The sequence below is a fragment of the Microcaecilia unicolor genome, chromosome 3 (assembly GCF_901765095.1).
Source record: "Microcaecilia unicolor chromosome 3, aMicUni1.1, whole genome shotgun sequence".
In the NCBI taxonomy this organism is placed as follows: Eukaryota; Metazoa; Chordata; class Amphibia; order Gymnophiona; family Siphonopidae; genus Microcaecilia; species Microcaecilia unicolor.
This window is the reverse complement of record NC_044033.1, coordinates 482293250-482308883: the sequence shown is the minus strand read 5'-3', so window position 1 is coordinate 482308883 and position 15634 is coordinate 482293250. Positions and strand designations below refer to the sequence as shown.

The 15634-nt window shown below is 41.4% G+C and overlaps 1 protein-coding gene across 1 annotated transcript in view; it reads left to right on the top strand.

Moving 5' to 3' along the window:
- The window catches only part of COL12A1 (collagen type XII alpha 1 chain), a 384763-nt gene that overhangs the window by 16054 nt on the left and 353075 nt on the right, over positions 1 to 15634 (top strand). Inside the window, 3 exon segments of the mRNA XM_030199047.1 lie at positions 7483 to 7599; positions 11580 to 11723; positions 14209 to 14262. Coding sequence (XP_030054907.1) covers positions 7483 to 7599; positions 11580 to 11723; positions 14209 to 14262 — 315 coding nt within the window.

Here is a 15634-nt window from a genome sequence, read left to right as displayed (position 1 = left end):
CTGGAACAAGAGCAAATGATGACTCTTTGGTCAAGATTTGGACAGCTGAAATTAATATTCAATTATCACCTAAATGCTGTTTTGAACATTCCTGGGACAATCAATCGGGACCGGCAGCAAGGGCAGCCTATGGGAATCGCTGCTGCTGCTGTCGCCACCACCTTAAAAAAAAGTTCGAGGAAGGGGGTTGGGGAAGGAAAGGAAGGGGGGGGGGGGGGAGATACCTCCTTAGAAGAGTGCCCCTGCCTCAGATGACCTAATGGTAGGGCCATTACTGTGTATTCACCATTTCATAAAAGGAATGCATGAGTAAGACTTGATAGCTCATGTGGGGATTTATAGCTGCTGTCTGCCATGTATAAGCTTTTAAAAAGTACTGTTTCAGCCAGCCTTGTATATTGAAGGAGGTATCCTCCTTAATCTCAGTTTTCGGCATTTCTGGCGCTACCAGAAATGCCATAAAAATATTACCACGTGCTGCCTGGTTACTAGGTTAGTGTGGGACCCCTTACCGCCACCTCAATGGGTGGTGGTAAGAGTAGGGTTACCAAATGGCTTCAGAAAAAGGAGGACAGATTGAGCCAGTCTGGGTTTTACTTCCATTGCTTTCAATGGAAGAAAAACCTGGACTGGATCAATGTGTCCTCGTTTTTCTAAAGTTAGGAGCATAAATCCTTTGAATATTGGGCTCTTCATTCTTTCTGACTTTACACTTTCATTGTGCACAAGGCTCATGAGTGCCAGTTTGGGTGTGCTTTATACTAAAGTATTATTCTAAAACTCTTGTTTCAAGTTTGTTCCTCTTATCCCATGTGACATGGAAAAGGAACCAATTCCAGCAAGGTAGAACTCCTGCATATTTCTCTGTAATATTGGCTCAGATGCTGGTGCTTAGATCTTGGTACTGAACACACTGAACACAAGCAACCAGTGTTATGTTTACTGGAGATTACACTAAGGAGCCTGCTTGCTAATGGACATTAGCCACGGATTGAGGTGACTACTCAAGCACCATTTTGGATTTTGGTGTTATGGCCAGCAGATGGAAAAACAATTAGGTGGTGGTGGGAATGGAAGTCTGGATTTCGCTTTTGGGAATGGGGGAGCCAAAGGCCCAGATTTCTTCTTTGGAGGAGTAGCAGACCTGGAGGTAGGAAAGATGTTGCATGTGCTAATTGGCCTTTTACTGAGGGCCAGTTCTCTTGGGCTGCTAAAAGCATTAGCGCTCCTGTGGCCATGCTGTCTTCATTAGATTTCTGCATTGGGTGGTACCACCAGTTTTAAGACCCAAAGGCAACTCTTGTTACCCTGCCCATTTTAATGAGGGTTGTTGAGTAACCTCAAGTTTCAGTGCTGTCTGCTAATATGCAGTAAAATGTTATACAGTGGTGGAAATAAGTATTTGATCCCTTGCTGATTTTGTAAGTTTGCCCACTGACAAAGACATGAGCAGCCCATAATTGAAGGGTAGGTTATTGGTAACAGTGAGAGATAGCACATCACAAATTAAATCCGGAAAATCACATTGTGGAAAGTATATGAATTTATTTGCATTCTGCAGAGGGAAATAAGTATTTGATCCCCCACCAACCAGTAAGAGATCTGGCCCCTACAGACCAGGTAGATGCTCCAAATCAACTCGTTACCTGCATGACAGACAGCTGTCAGCAATGGTCACCTGTATGAAAGACACCTGTCCACAGACTCAGTGAATCAGTCAGACTCTAACCTCTACAAAATGGCCAAGAGCAAGGAGCTGTCTAAGGATGTCAGGGACAAGATCATACACCTGCACAAGGCTGGAATGGGCTACAAAACCATCAGTAAGACGCTGGGCGAGAAGGAGACAACTGTTGGTGCCATAGTAAGAAAATGGAAGAAGTACAAAATGACTGTCAATCGACAAAGATCTGGGGCTCCACGCAAAATCTCACCTCGTGGGGTATCCTTGATCATGAGGAAGGTTAGAAATCAGCCTACAACTACAAGGGGGGAACTTGTCAATGATCTCAAGGCAGCTGGGACCACTGTCACCACGAAAACCATTGGTAACACATTACGACATAACGGATTGCAATCCTGCAGTGCCCGCAAGGTCCCCCTGCTCCGGAAGGCACATGTGACGGCCCGTCTGAAGTTTGCCAGTGAACACCTGGATGATGCCGAGAGTGATTGGGAGAAGGTGCTGTGGTCAGATGAGACAAAAATTGAGCTCTTTGGCATGAACTCAACTCGCTGTGTTTGGAGGAAGAGAAATGCTGCCTATGACCCAAAGAACACCGTCCCCACTGTCAAGCATGGAGGTGGAAATGTTATGTTTTGGGGGTGTTTCTCTGCTAAGGGCACAGGACTACTTCACCGCATCAATGGGAGAATGGATGGGGCCATGTACCGTACAATTCTGAGTGACAACCTCCTTCCCTCCGCCAGGGCCTTAAAAATGGGTCGTGGCTGGGTCTTCCAGCACGACAATGACCCAAAACATACAGCCAAGGCAACAAAGGAGTGGCTCAGGAAGAAGCACATTAGGGTCATGGAGTGGCCTAGCCAGTCACCAGACCTTAATCCCATTGAAAACTTATGGAGGGAGCTGAAGCTGCGAGTTGCCAAGCGACAGCCCAGAACTCTTAATGATTTAGAGATGATCTGCAAAGAGGAGTGGACCAAAATTCCTCCTGACATATGTGCAAACCTCATCATCAACTACAGAAGACGTCTGACCGCTGTGCTTGCCAACAAGGGTTTTGCCACCAAGTATTAGGTCTTGTTTGCCAGAGGGATTAAATACTTATTTCCCTCTGCAGAATGCAAATAAATTCATATACTTTCCACAATGTGATTTTCCGGATTTAATTTGTGATGTGCTATCTCTCACTGTTACCAATAACCTACCCTTCAATTATGGGCTGCTCATGTCTTTGTCAGTGGGCAAACTTACAAAATCAGCAAGGGATCAAATACTTATTTCCACCACTGTAAATGTGAAGGAGTGAAGTGTCTTAGCTTTATATGAAAGAGCTTTCAAATCAGCACATGGTATCACTACTAGTGGGAAACTAGAAAAGGCACAGGCTGAGCCAAAAAGTGCAAAAGGAAATACAGAGAATGACTAGATTACTACATTTTGACATGGTGCGGGTTTTTCTGGAGGATTCAATTTCTTGTAACCCTCAGAATGAAAAGTATCACAGAAAAGAATATGCAAGCATTAAACTTCTGAAAAAAAAGTGCTTTAAGCCCATTGTCTCAAAGTACTACATTTAAAAAGCTCCAGTACGTTCTGCAAAAATGTTTACTTCCATGAAATTTCTTGGTAGATTTCTCTTTCCCTTCTGGAAGCTACAGGAAATTAAGGGCCTGCTACCATTACTACTGTTGTTCTAAGCAAGAGGATGGTGCATTCTTTAGGCCACAAAGGAACTTTTTGGGCAATGTGTGATGGAGGCTGATGAGATGCATGGCCACGTGTCATCTTATTGTGGTCATGAAAAAAAATCTCAAACACAAGTTCAATTCTACCCCCTGTTTATTGGATATTATCAACACAAATATTTTGTCAGGAAAAAAACAGGACAACTTGGTCCATTAACCTTCAGCACTGTGTTTTCTCTGAATGGATTACTAAAATATTCTAAAGAATTTTAAAAAATAATTTATCAAGTTCTCAGAGAAAGATATTGAGCTATTGCTTTACTATGTAATGTGTTTGGTAGAATTTTAGAAAGACATGAAACATTTACCTATATTTATTTACAAATTTCTTGTTGTTCTTTGATGTCTCAAAGGTTACAAACTCAAAAACCTTTCAATATATTACTGGTGGAATAACATGCCAGGTAGAATCTGAGTATAATGATTGCTGGAATCCTTGAATGTCTTGAATGGTGATTTTTCTGTAAATTATGATATACAACCCAAAGTAGCTTGAGGACTAAGGGGTCTTTTTTTTTTTTTTTACCAAACTCTGGTTAAAATGCCTAACTGTGGAGGATGCTCTGGCATTCCACATAATTTTGGCATCGGCACATGCTACCCATGTGCTAAAAAATAGACTTTATTTTTTAGCGCTGGGGCAGGTCTGGGGCTATATTGCTGCAAGCTAACCAATTAGTGCGTGGTACGCTCAGGAACCCTTACCGCCTACAAAATAGGTGGCAGCAGGGGCTCACGCACTAATGGCAACATGCTAGTGGGAAAATTAGCATGCGACCATTAATAGAAAATCTCAGAAATGCGGCAGAAATGGCCTTAGGGCATAGGAATGACCTGCGTAAACACGTGCTAAGGGTACTTCTTACTGCAGTTTGGTAAAAGAGCTTCTAAGTGACCTTGCTTCTGAGTTTAGCTTTGTTTCATGAGGTAGACTACTAGTTAACTTCTCTGTTTGATCCTGTTCCTCCCTTTCTAGGTGTTATTTGTCCATTACTGCCAATGTGTGTCTCTCCTGAGCTGTCTGCTTATGTAGGGAGAGAGTGCACTGAGTTGGCATGCTTCTTAGCCATACAAGGGAAAGTTTAAAGGAAATTTAAGGTGCACTTCACAATACACAGTATACAGAGAGCAAAACTAGGATCTCTAATATTGATCTTTCCAATGAAGAGTACACATAGCCCTAATCTACATAGCCTTCCTTTCAAACTGAAGCAACCAAATAGCATCAATGAAGTGCTCAAATATACGTAAGGTTAATCCATGTTAACACCTTTACATATGTGGAAAAGTGGATATATATATATCTTATTAGCTGACTGTCATATCGTGCTTCGGATCTGCAAGTGCCACACCTGAGCTTTCATGAAGTGGATTGAAAAACCCTGTACAGAGTTGACGACTCTACCCCACCAACCATCAGTTTTTCAGTTTATGTGGGATCCAGTCATTTGGAACAAGCAGCTGGGCGGCTGCTGACCTCTGGCGGTAAAAGCCTGGGGGGTCTTTGCAGCATCTGGTCAATTTACAATCAAGGTTGGTGGTCCTATTTTCCCATACACTGATTTCTTTTTTCAAAGCATGCTCAGGTCATTTGTGTCTGCCTTTGCATTAAATTTGTCCTGAGGCATTGCTACTGAAACAATATTTTATAATGATATTCTTAAGATATATGTATACAGACGTGTGCACACAACTACATACATATGTACAGATATACATACACATATACACAGTATATATATATCATATTATTAATCTGTTGCATGTTTTATACTAAACAGCTCCTTCAGTCTCTAACAATGTACGTGTGGTATAAGAGAATATTAATTAATGCAAGCTTGTTTGCAGGTTCTTCTCACTGCCTGTGTATGGAGAAAAGGAAATGATAACATCTCAGTACTAGCACACCTCTCGTATTAGTGTCAGATTGCCATATTATCCTCTGGTTAGACATGGCAGCCAATTAAATTAAAACCAGCTGCTATTTTGATTATTCAATTTTCAGTGTTTAATAGGAAAATTGGAATGATACTTTGGAAGCACTTTAAACTTGCTTACTTAAATGAGCAAGTGAAATCCGTAGGCAGTGATATTGATACTCCCCAAAATGTACTCGAAAAAAGGGAGAAAACAAAGAGTTTATCTAAATTGAAGGTACTTTGGGAAAGTATGGCTGAAACCTGCCTAGAACTGAAATCCCGTTTGAGCAACACTGTTTTATGTCCCCTACCATGCACCGAGAGTGAGTCAGCCAAGTGCTGCATGATTCGGCATGACGATGTGAAAGATAGAATATCATTATAAAATATTTCCAAAAAGTCTTGTCTCTAATGACCCTTGTACATGGAAGCTTTTGTCCATCGTGAAAAGCTCAACCAGATCAACACTTCATGTCCTCATGCATGATACTGCAAGATATTCTTTTCATAGTCTTCAGTTTAATTCTCTCACCAATCCCTATAATTTTCTCGTTGTTTTGTTTCCACTTTACCATCATTTGTTCCGATCACTAGTGCCCTCTCCGCTGTTTGCTATGAGTATTGTAAATTAATGTCCATCGGTATGCTCTGATTTTGTCTTTTCATTATTAACCATTGTTTTGTGATAAACCATACTGGCATTTTAAAATTAAAATGCCCCTTGAAAGTATGGGTCTGTGTGCGCCTGGTACAAGAAAGGTGTTCATTTTTTGTAGGTGTACACATCTGTTCATCCAACTGGTGTAGATGGATAGGTCATTAGTTTTATAAGCTTTGGTAGTAGACACAGGGAAAATATAACATTAAGATTTTGTAGAACTGTGTTCCATTAACCCTCCAATGTTTTAGAATAGCACCATGCATAGTTCTTGAAACTGATGCGCATTCTATTCAAATAGAAGTGAAACCAAGCGCAAAAGAGCCTTCAAGATTGGAACAACGGTGCAAACTTTAATAAAAGCAACCTGACACGGGCCATGTTTCGGCGCTCCAGGCGCCTGCCTCAGGGGTCAAAAAAGAACGTCCTGAATGCAAAACAGTTGTTTCAATTGCGTTCTTTGTTGACTTGCTACAGCAGATCGTCACGATTGATTCAGAATGTAGCAGTTAGACAGTTAAACCGCCTTCTGTAAAAGGGTAATCAATCTAATCTCCTTCCCAAGGGACCTAGGATTATCACCTAGTTTTGGTTGGATACATTGCTTCAGAGAGAGCTTAATATGATTTTCTAGAGCTACATAGACTCACCAGTGGTGCTGAGACTAGAGATAACTCTTTGAATAAGCACCCTCTGAAATAGATTCTAAATGACTCCACTTCTGGAACATACATGGATTTGTAGAGATTCCCACACACTATAGATTACTACTTATTCCTTCTCCGCTGTAACTTATCGGCATTGTACCCTTGCCAGAAAGATACTACATGGGTTATACAGGTCAGTCCCCTGTTATGCTGGCAGTTCTATCTGCTCTGTCAGCATGGCCATGTTGTTACAGCAGATGGAGAGTTGATAAACCAGGCAAAAGCCATCTCAGATGGACTGGCTACCTTTGTTGGTATTCCCTGATAAAGAATGCTGTTGATATGTTCTACATTACTTAATGCTGTATAGCTATGAGTAGATTATTGTGATTTGGCATGCCTTGTATGGATTGCACCCAGCATGTAAAAAAACAAAACAAATCTAGTCCTTTTAATCATTCCGTGAAATGTTTGTATTTGTGGTAATTACCTGTAAACTCATTGTACCTGTATCCAGATGTGTTCTTTATTGTGCTTGAGTTTGCTGGCCATTCTCGGATGATTTAGCAATTCAAGGAACAACTGTTATGTGCTGTCCTTGTAACATGTAATTCTGTAATGTGTTGTCCTATCCTGTCTGCTTTAATTTTAATCTTCTTTCCCCAACAACATATCTTTATGTTGGTTGGAAACAAATTTATGCAAAGACATACTTCGTAAAGCTTTGCTTAAAATCTCTATTTATGTTTCTCTCTATACAATTTAAATTAAACCATTCAATGTTGATCTTTTCTAAAGTGCAACTGTTGTAAACTGTCTTTTGCAGTTCAACAACCATCAAATGTACAGTTTGAAATTATAAATGAAAACTCAGTTCGCATGTCATGGAGTCCGCCACCTGATAGAATACGAGGTTACAAAATTACAGTGGTCCCCACACAGGGTAAGTTAAAAATTTTCTTCAAAATTCCTTAGCCTACTCTTGCAGAGATGGTTAGAAGATGGGAATAATGAAAAATATCAGACACCAGAATATTTTTATTATAAGTATGCTTGCATGTTATACTTTGGTGAACAAAATCCTTGGGATTTTCCTTTTGGTCAGGCCAAGAAGTTTTTTAAAAGAAAAAGTTTAAATCAATTTCTACTGAATTTATTAGGTATTAGATAACAGCCCTTAGAAGCCAAGATTCTCCATTTGTCCACAGAACAGGTACAACTTTAACAGCAGACGAGCAGGTATCCATACTCTGCTCTATTAATATGCCTTAGTCCTATTTTGGCAGGATGATTTCTAAGGGTGAAAGAGTAATTCAATTTCCATATCTTTGCAGTCCTTGACCTCTTTGCTAAGACTGCCAACAGTGCTGTCAACCAGTAGAAATATGTCCACTGGGAAATAGTGTGAGATCACCAACTCATTTGTCAAAAAATACTACATCTTCAAATTGGCCCATTTCTTTTACTACTGATTAGACCCAGATTTGAACCAGTGACTGTTCAAATTTACTGAGACATCTAATTCCTCGAATAGCAGTGACAGCCATAGTAGCCATAGTAGAATAATGTGTAGGTATTGAAGAAAAACGTAGGGGCCATTTTACCAAGCTGCGGGAAAGGGCCCTGTGCTGGCGGTGGGTGCCGTTTTTCCTGCGCACCAGGGCCCTTTTTACCGCAGTGGGTAAAAAGACCCCAGGCATACATGGCCATGAGGTAAGAGAACTCTTACTGCATGACCATGCAATGGGGAGCCCTTATGCTACCCACTGAGGTGGTGATAAGGGCTCCCACGCTAACCCGGCGGTAACTGGGCAGCACACGGCAATGCCCGATTACCACTGGATTAGTACCATGGGGTCAGGACTGGTCTAGTAGGTGCTGGGAGGCCAAAGGCACAAAATTATCAGCACTCCCCTCTCTTCCAATAAGTCTGTCTAGGCCAGAAGTTGCATTTCTGATCCAGAAGATGTAATTAAACTTGGATGATGTAGGAAAAAAAAGCATGGGCCAACTTCTTAGCACTAACTATTTATAAGCAGTAGTAGAATAAAACTGTTGAAATAGTCTGCTGTTGAGATAGACATGAGGAAAGCCACTTCTTGTCCCTGGGATCAGTAGCATGAATCTTGCTACTATTTGGGTTTCTGTCAGGTACTTGTGACCTGGACTGGCCACTGTTGGAAGCAGGATACTGGGTCTGACCCAGTATGACTATTCTTATGTTCTTATGTAACCACTAACAGTCTATAGTAGGGTTCCTTAAAAACACTCTGCCTTGGTAGAGGTTCGGAATACATGTCCTTGGCAACTTTATTCTCTCTCTAGGCCCCTCCTCTAGAAGAGAGCTGCTCTGTAACTTTTCTTTTCCAGTATTAGGGCATGCTAAGCCTTCAGATACAAAATTCTTAGTCTCTAGTTCCTTCTTGGTTTTGCAAGCTTGATCTTGTTTCTTTTCTCCTTCTCCTGTGTCAGGATGGTGGTGGAGGGCTGGTTCACTATTACAAGATCTCCTGGTGCAGATTCAGCAGCTTTTAGTAAACTATGTCAGTTGCATCCCACTCCTTGTTGCTCCCTTTAGGGGTTTCACTGTAGGATTTAAGAGTCACACCTCTCCCCTTGTAGCAATGGTACAATGACTGGGGAAATTGAGCCAAAGACAAAGCTACTCCCACTAGGTTTAGAAATTATAGCAACAGAATTTCCCTTCAAAGGTTGTGTCCTTCTACTACTATCAATCACAGGCAAGACAACCAGCTCTCTATTGAAGAAGTTGTGAGAGTATTCTGACTTGAAAGATTGCATTCCTCTTGGTAGACTAGAGGTTTATGCTGAGCAGTTCTTAGCAAGCAGAACCTTACATAATTTTACATGCATCTATCTTGTATGGTTTGAAAATTATTTTCAAAGAGTCAAATTTCAAAAGAATCTAGCTGGATAGGTAAGGACAGACAGCTATGTAAAACTTTTGAATATCTACTAGACTGAGCTGCTAAACTTAAAGCTTCCAAAATTTCAGTGGTTGATTAAGAAGGCGGGGATAGGTCATGGGAAGAAAACTAGGTGACTAGCACTGATTCTTGATGCTAGCCTCCTAATAATCTTGCTGACCAAGACTCATGGACCCTTCCTCTCCAAAAATCCCACTTCCACATATCCAAAGTTTAGTTCGAGCCTACTAGAGCCCCTTGGATATCCTACCTTTCCTCTCCAGTGTTTACCAAGAGTGGGGACACTGCATTTAGGGATCCTCTACAATCTCACTACCTTTTTTCACATACCTGTCCAGCCATGTTCAATAAAGAATTTTTTGGACTGAACACAGGACAAATATATATGACATTGTGTAAAAGCCTTCCCGCCCGATATTTAAAAGCAAATGGCTGCAAAAACAGCACTTAAGCAGCTATCTGGCGATGTTCAGTTCCGGATAACTTAAAGATAGCCGGTTATATATCTGCCAATTTTCAAAACCAGACCGGCCAAGTATGGCGGCCATATTTGGCTGCCACAATAGGTGGAATAACTTTGGCCATCTGACTTTAAGCAGCCAGTGCTGAATATCAGCGTGGCCGGTTAAAATCGGACCGGCTACAGTTAAACGGCATTGAATATCCAGGTTTGGCGCCCACTGCGGGAGACAGCCTGGCTATCTCTTGCTGCCTGAATATCGAGTCCTTAGACTTTTAAAAGATTAAGAATTTTAGAAACTTCTGTATGTGTAAATAGCAGCATTTATAAACGTTTATTACAGACATGTGTGAATGGCAAATTGACAAAGCTGCTATTTACCTGTAGAGATCCATATTATACAGAGATTTCAAGAGCATATGGCTTGGATAGGCCAACAATCTGTATAAATATTCCTTATTTTACAATCGAAATATATATTTATGGAAAAAATAATGTCCCTAACAGGCTGCACCCAGATTTTTGGCCAGGATTTTACCCAAGGGATTAAGGGAGTTATTTTTAATTCCCTGTTGTTTATTTCTAGATATAAAATGAAAAACTATAAAAATTGTGTTCCATATACTTAATCAGCATTACCTTTATGCAGGGATGCGCTGGTAAATGTTTAATAATAGGCTGTCTCTCCGGGCGTAGCCAGCCCTGCAATTTGGAGAGGGGGGGGGGGGCCAGGGTGGACTGGGGGGCAATGCATGCCTTTCTCTCCCTCCCCCCTCTCGTGTGGGCATGCCAGGCATTCCTTTGCTGGCAGGGATGCCAAGCTCCACCAGCCAATAAATGGACTTCCACCACTCCCTGCTGCTTGTTTCTGGCTCTGAGTACTGTGCTGGGTCTTCTCACACATGCTCCAGAAGTCCCAGCCTGCTGCTCAGAGCTGGAAACAAGGAGCGGGGAGCAGCAGAAGTCTATTTACTTGGTGAGGGGCTCAGCATCCCTGCAAGCAAAGTAAAAGAGAATTCAGGAGGGGGTATGAGCCCACATTTTGGGAGCCAGTTGGTAAAGTAGCCATGGGGAGGGGGGTCGGGTGGGGGGAGCTACTTTAACAACCAGCTCTCAAAATTCTTAAAAACATAACAAACGGTTCTCGCCAGCCCATGAGATCTCACTCCAGCACACCACTGCCTTTATGTATAGGTTTGTAAAGTGGGCAGGCTACACATGGAAGTGATGCCGCTTACACATGGAAGTAACAAAATTGCTGCTTGTTTTTTTCCAGCACGTATATTTGTAAAATGGTTGCTCCTGCTGTACATGCAGACACATACATGTACACTCCAGCATGTCCATACACGTATTTGAAAAAACACTCTGGGTTCAGCAGGGCCTTTGTAAAATACTACTGGAATAGAGCATGTCCTGACCTGGACGTCTTAATTCCGATCTCAATGTTTTATGCAAAATGGGCTTTCAGGAATCTTAGATACTTAACACTTTGCTATGTGTAATATTTTGCAGATGGATTCATTAAAGAACTAAGTCTTCCTGCTACGGCTACTGTAACGTTACTAACAGATCTTATCCCAGATAGAGATTATGAAGTAACAATAACAGCATTTGATGACTTTGAAGAAAGTTTGCCTGTCACAGGCCAGCTTACAAGTAAGTATGAAGATTTATCATTTGAGAGAAGAATTGTAGCTGCAGTATTTATGTAAAAATTGATAAACTGAAGATTAATAAGGGCAATAAATTCTGCGATTATCTTACAGCTGATAGTTAATTTCTGTTAGTAATGGACACAAGAGACATTGCTGACTGATATTCCAAACAGTTAGAGAAGCTTTCATGTATTTTTTAAAAATGAATTCACATTAGGCATATAATATTTTTAAGTATAGTTCTTAAATATGAATCAAATCAGATTAAGAGAAATCACATGTATCACCTACCTTCACTTTTACAGTTCAGGATGAGGTACAGGGTAAATACATGAAAAGATCATATCAGGGGTGGATTGAGAGTGGTCTGGGCCCCCTGCCCAGCTGCTGCCCGACAACCACCCTACCGCTGTGCTGCTGCCCCCCCCTACCATCACACCCAACTCCCCTGCTGACTCAGTCCTACCTGAGGGGTCCTGGTGGTCTCTGCAGAGGGAGGGGAGTATGCTCTTTCCTGCTTGCTGCACTGCCACTATTCCCCCGCCTGCCAACACCACCGTGTTTTCAAAATGGCGTCTGAGACTTCCCACGGTGGTCTCATGGGTCTCGACAGTCGCATGAGACTTCCACAGGGAGTCTCGGCCGCCATTTTTAAAATACAGTGGTTCCAGGCAGGGGGAATAGTGGCAGCACAGTGGGCAGGAAAGAATATGTCCCCCCTCCCCCCGCAGAGGCCACTAGATCACCAGCAGCATGCCTTTCAAGGTAAGACCGGGGAGGGCTGTAGTGTTCGGTGGGCATGCGGTCAGAGCCCCTGGGCCCCCTAGATCCTCTGGGCCCTCAGGCACTGCCCAATTGGCTGAATGGTCAGTCCGCCCCTGGATCATATATTAGTAGTATGTAAGTTAAGCAGATGTTTCCACAGTAGCTCTTAGGTGCCCTGCTAGCACTTGTTTGGATATATGTAACATACACATGTAAGCGCCAGTATGATAAACATTTAGCCAGCGGTTCCCAAACTGTGCTCCACGACACCTTGGTATTAAATATCTGTTTTTTGCAGAGCTGGCTAATGCATAGCCAGTTAAGTCAATATTCAGCACTTAACCATTCAGGTTAACTGCTTAAATGGTACCACATAAATTCAGTCCTATCTTTATGTGGTACCCTTTTGCCGCTTAAGTGCTGAACATCGACTTAACATTGAATATCCGGGAATAACACCAACAGCGTTCATCAAAACACTTACCGCCTGCAGCGGAATATTTACCCTTAAAGTTTTAAAATATATTAAACTTAGTGGGCCTGATATTTAGCCCATGGTAGTCAGTGACTTGTAAGGCATTGACCACCGCAAGCAGAATTTGATCCAGATGTTCAGTGACAGTCTTGATATCAACACTGGCACTGAGTCTCTAGGTCTTGCCTGGCTGCCGGAAGGTATCCAGCTGCCAGCCAATATTCTGACCACTATATGAATAACAATCTAGATAAAGTTAGGACAGCCTTTTTGCTGTCCTAATGTTATCTGGGTAGTTACCCTTATAGGGAACTGAACATTGCCACTAACTGGCTACAACTACCCCGCCCAGACTCCGCCCCTGGACTGCCCTGGCACTATCCGGACAATATCACCAAGGTCTCCAGTTATGTGCCACTGAAAATCCAGGGATCACCCACTCAACACAATTTCATGGGGCAGGAGTCTCTCTTGCCCAGTTAAATCATTTAAAACACCAGGCCCAGTGTGAATAATGTGTTAATCAATTGCCCTACAAATAATTAAATATGAACATTAATTATTTCAAAAGTAGTCAAGTCTCCATAAGAAATACAATATTCAGCACAAGCTAACTGGCCAGGAATGGCTGGCAACTGGTTAACTCACATCTCGGATAACTGGTCATTTTCAGTGGCAATTAACCAGTTATCACTACTGAAAATGCCTGATTAGTGGTGAAAATAAAGCTGTCAATGTTGGGGGCTTCATCAATTAAGTCCTGATATTCAGAACTTAACCGGCCAGGCTTAATGGGAAAATAAAACCGCATAAATAACAATCCTGTCTTTGCCCATTAGGCCATGGTCGGTTAAGTCTGAATATTGACTTAACCAATCATGCACTAGCCAGTGTCGCAAGAACTAGATATTTAATACCGGTCACGGGAAAAGGCCTGGAATTGAATATCCGGGTTGAACGCTGGTGGTGGGCAGCCAAAGCACTGTTCACCAGGGGCTGAATATCGGGGCAAGAGTTTTAGAAATAAAAATTCATTGAGGAGATAAATGTGTAAAACAGAGTGAATTAGTTGTTCAAAAATAATCAGTAATGATATATCTGGCTCAAATGAATCCAATGAAACAATCAATCAACTTGATTCAATAGATGGTGACATCATTTGGTTCCAGTATTTTGGTAGAAGGATGAGGCAAGTTCTTGCCATATTTCAATGGCGTTGATATGGTTGTTTTTCTTTATTTTGCAGTTCAAACGGGTGGTCCTTTGAAACCAGATGAAAAACCTACAGTTGAGTTGCCAAGTAAGGATCTGTTTTATGTTTTCTCTACTGGTGCTGCTTTTAGTTAAAAAGTATTAATTACCATGAAAAACTGTAGTATACCACCTTGGGCTACCATAAATGATTAGATAGTACATAACACTAACACAAATGATTCCTATACGGACGCAGAAAAACTTAGCGGTGTTTAGATGACAGCTTCAGTAAATGGAAATTAATTTAAAAACTAGTCCTTGGCAGATCAACATTATGCATACATAATATATAAATCACAAAACATTACAACTAAAAACACAATAATATACTAAAAGCACCTTACAAAAAAAAATCATGATTTCCATCTTCTCAATTCAGCCATCTACCCTCTTGTACGCCTGCAATAACAGAAGAGTTTTCAATTCTCTTTTAAACTTATTCATATCTTGGATCTTTCTCATCTTTAAGACAATTTATTCCAGAGCAAAGGACCTGCAATATAAAAAAACTGAGTCCCTGAACTCTTTCGAGTTTATCACATGAAATGATGGCACATCCAGAATAAGTTGGACAGCCAATCTCAGTGACCGCGTTGGTTGGTACATTTGAAGCTTTGCAGCTAAAACCTTTGAGACCTGTCCCATGATTATTTTGAAAATAGTTCAAATGATCTTAAACTGTACTGTATGTTCAACTGGAAGCCAGTGCAGCCTTTTCAAAATGGGAGAAATGTTTTCATGATGATTACTACCTATCAAAACCCTGGCAACTGAGTTCTGAGCAACTTGTAGCACCAAAATTGAGTTTTTTGAATCCTCAAAAGCAATCCATTACAGTAGTCAACGCATGGTGATATAAAACTTTGTACTACTGTTTGAAAATTACATGGCTTAAGTAAATCCTTTAAACATCTATCTAATCTCAACGTATAAAACACATCTTTTATAATTTTTTGTGTTTGATCTCTCATCATTAATCCTGAATCAACAATAACACTCAGATGTCTACAGTCTGTGCCCCATTTATGGTAATACATATCTGAATGGGCTGGAATGGGGCTTCAATGGCAACTCTAGTAGTTGGAGAATAAGGCCAGTGCCAGGCAGGCTTCCATAGTCCATGCTCCACTTATGGCTAGATAGATTTGGCTGGGCTGGAGTGGGCTTCCACAGCAACTTCAGTAGTTGGGGATAAAGGCCAGTGCTGGGCAGACTTCTACAGTCTGTGGTGCAAAAATGGCAAGGCTAGTTCAAGATTAAATATGCAAATGTTATATTGCATCATATCATACACTATCTTGTTGGGCAGACTGGATGAACTGTGAAGGTCTTTGTCTGCTGTCATCTACTATGTTGCTGTGCTATGCGGGAGGTGGTGGAGATGAAAATGGTAATGGAATTCAAACATGCGTGGGATA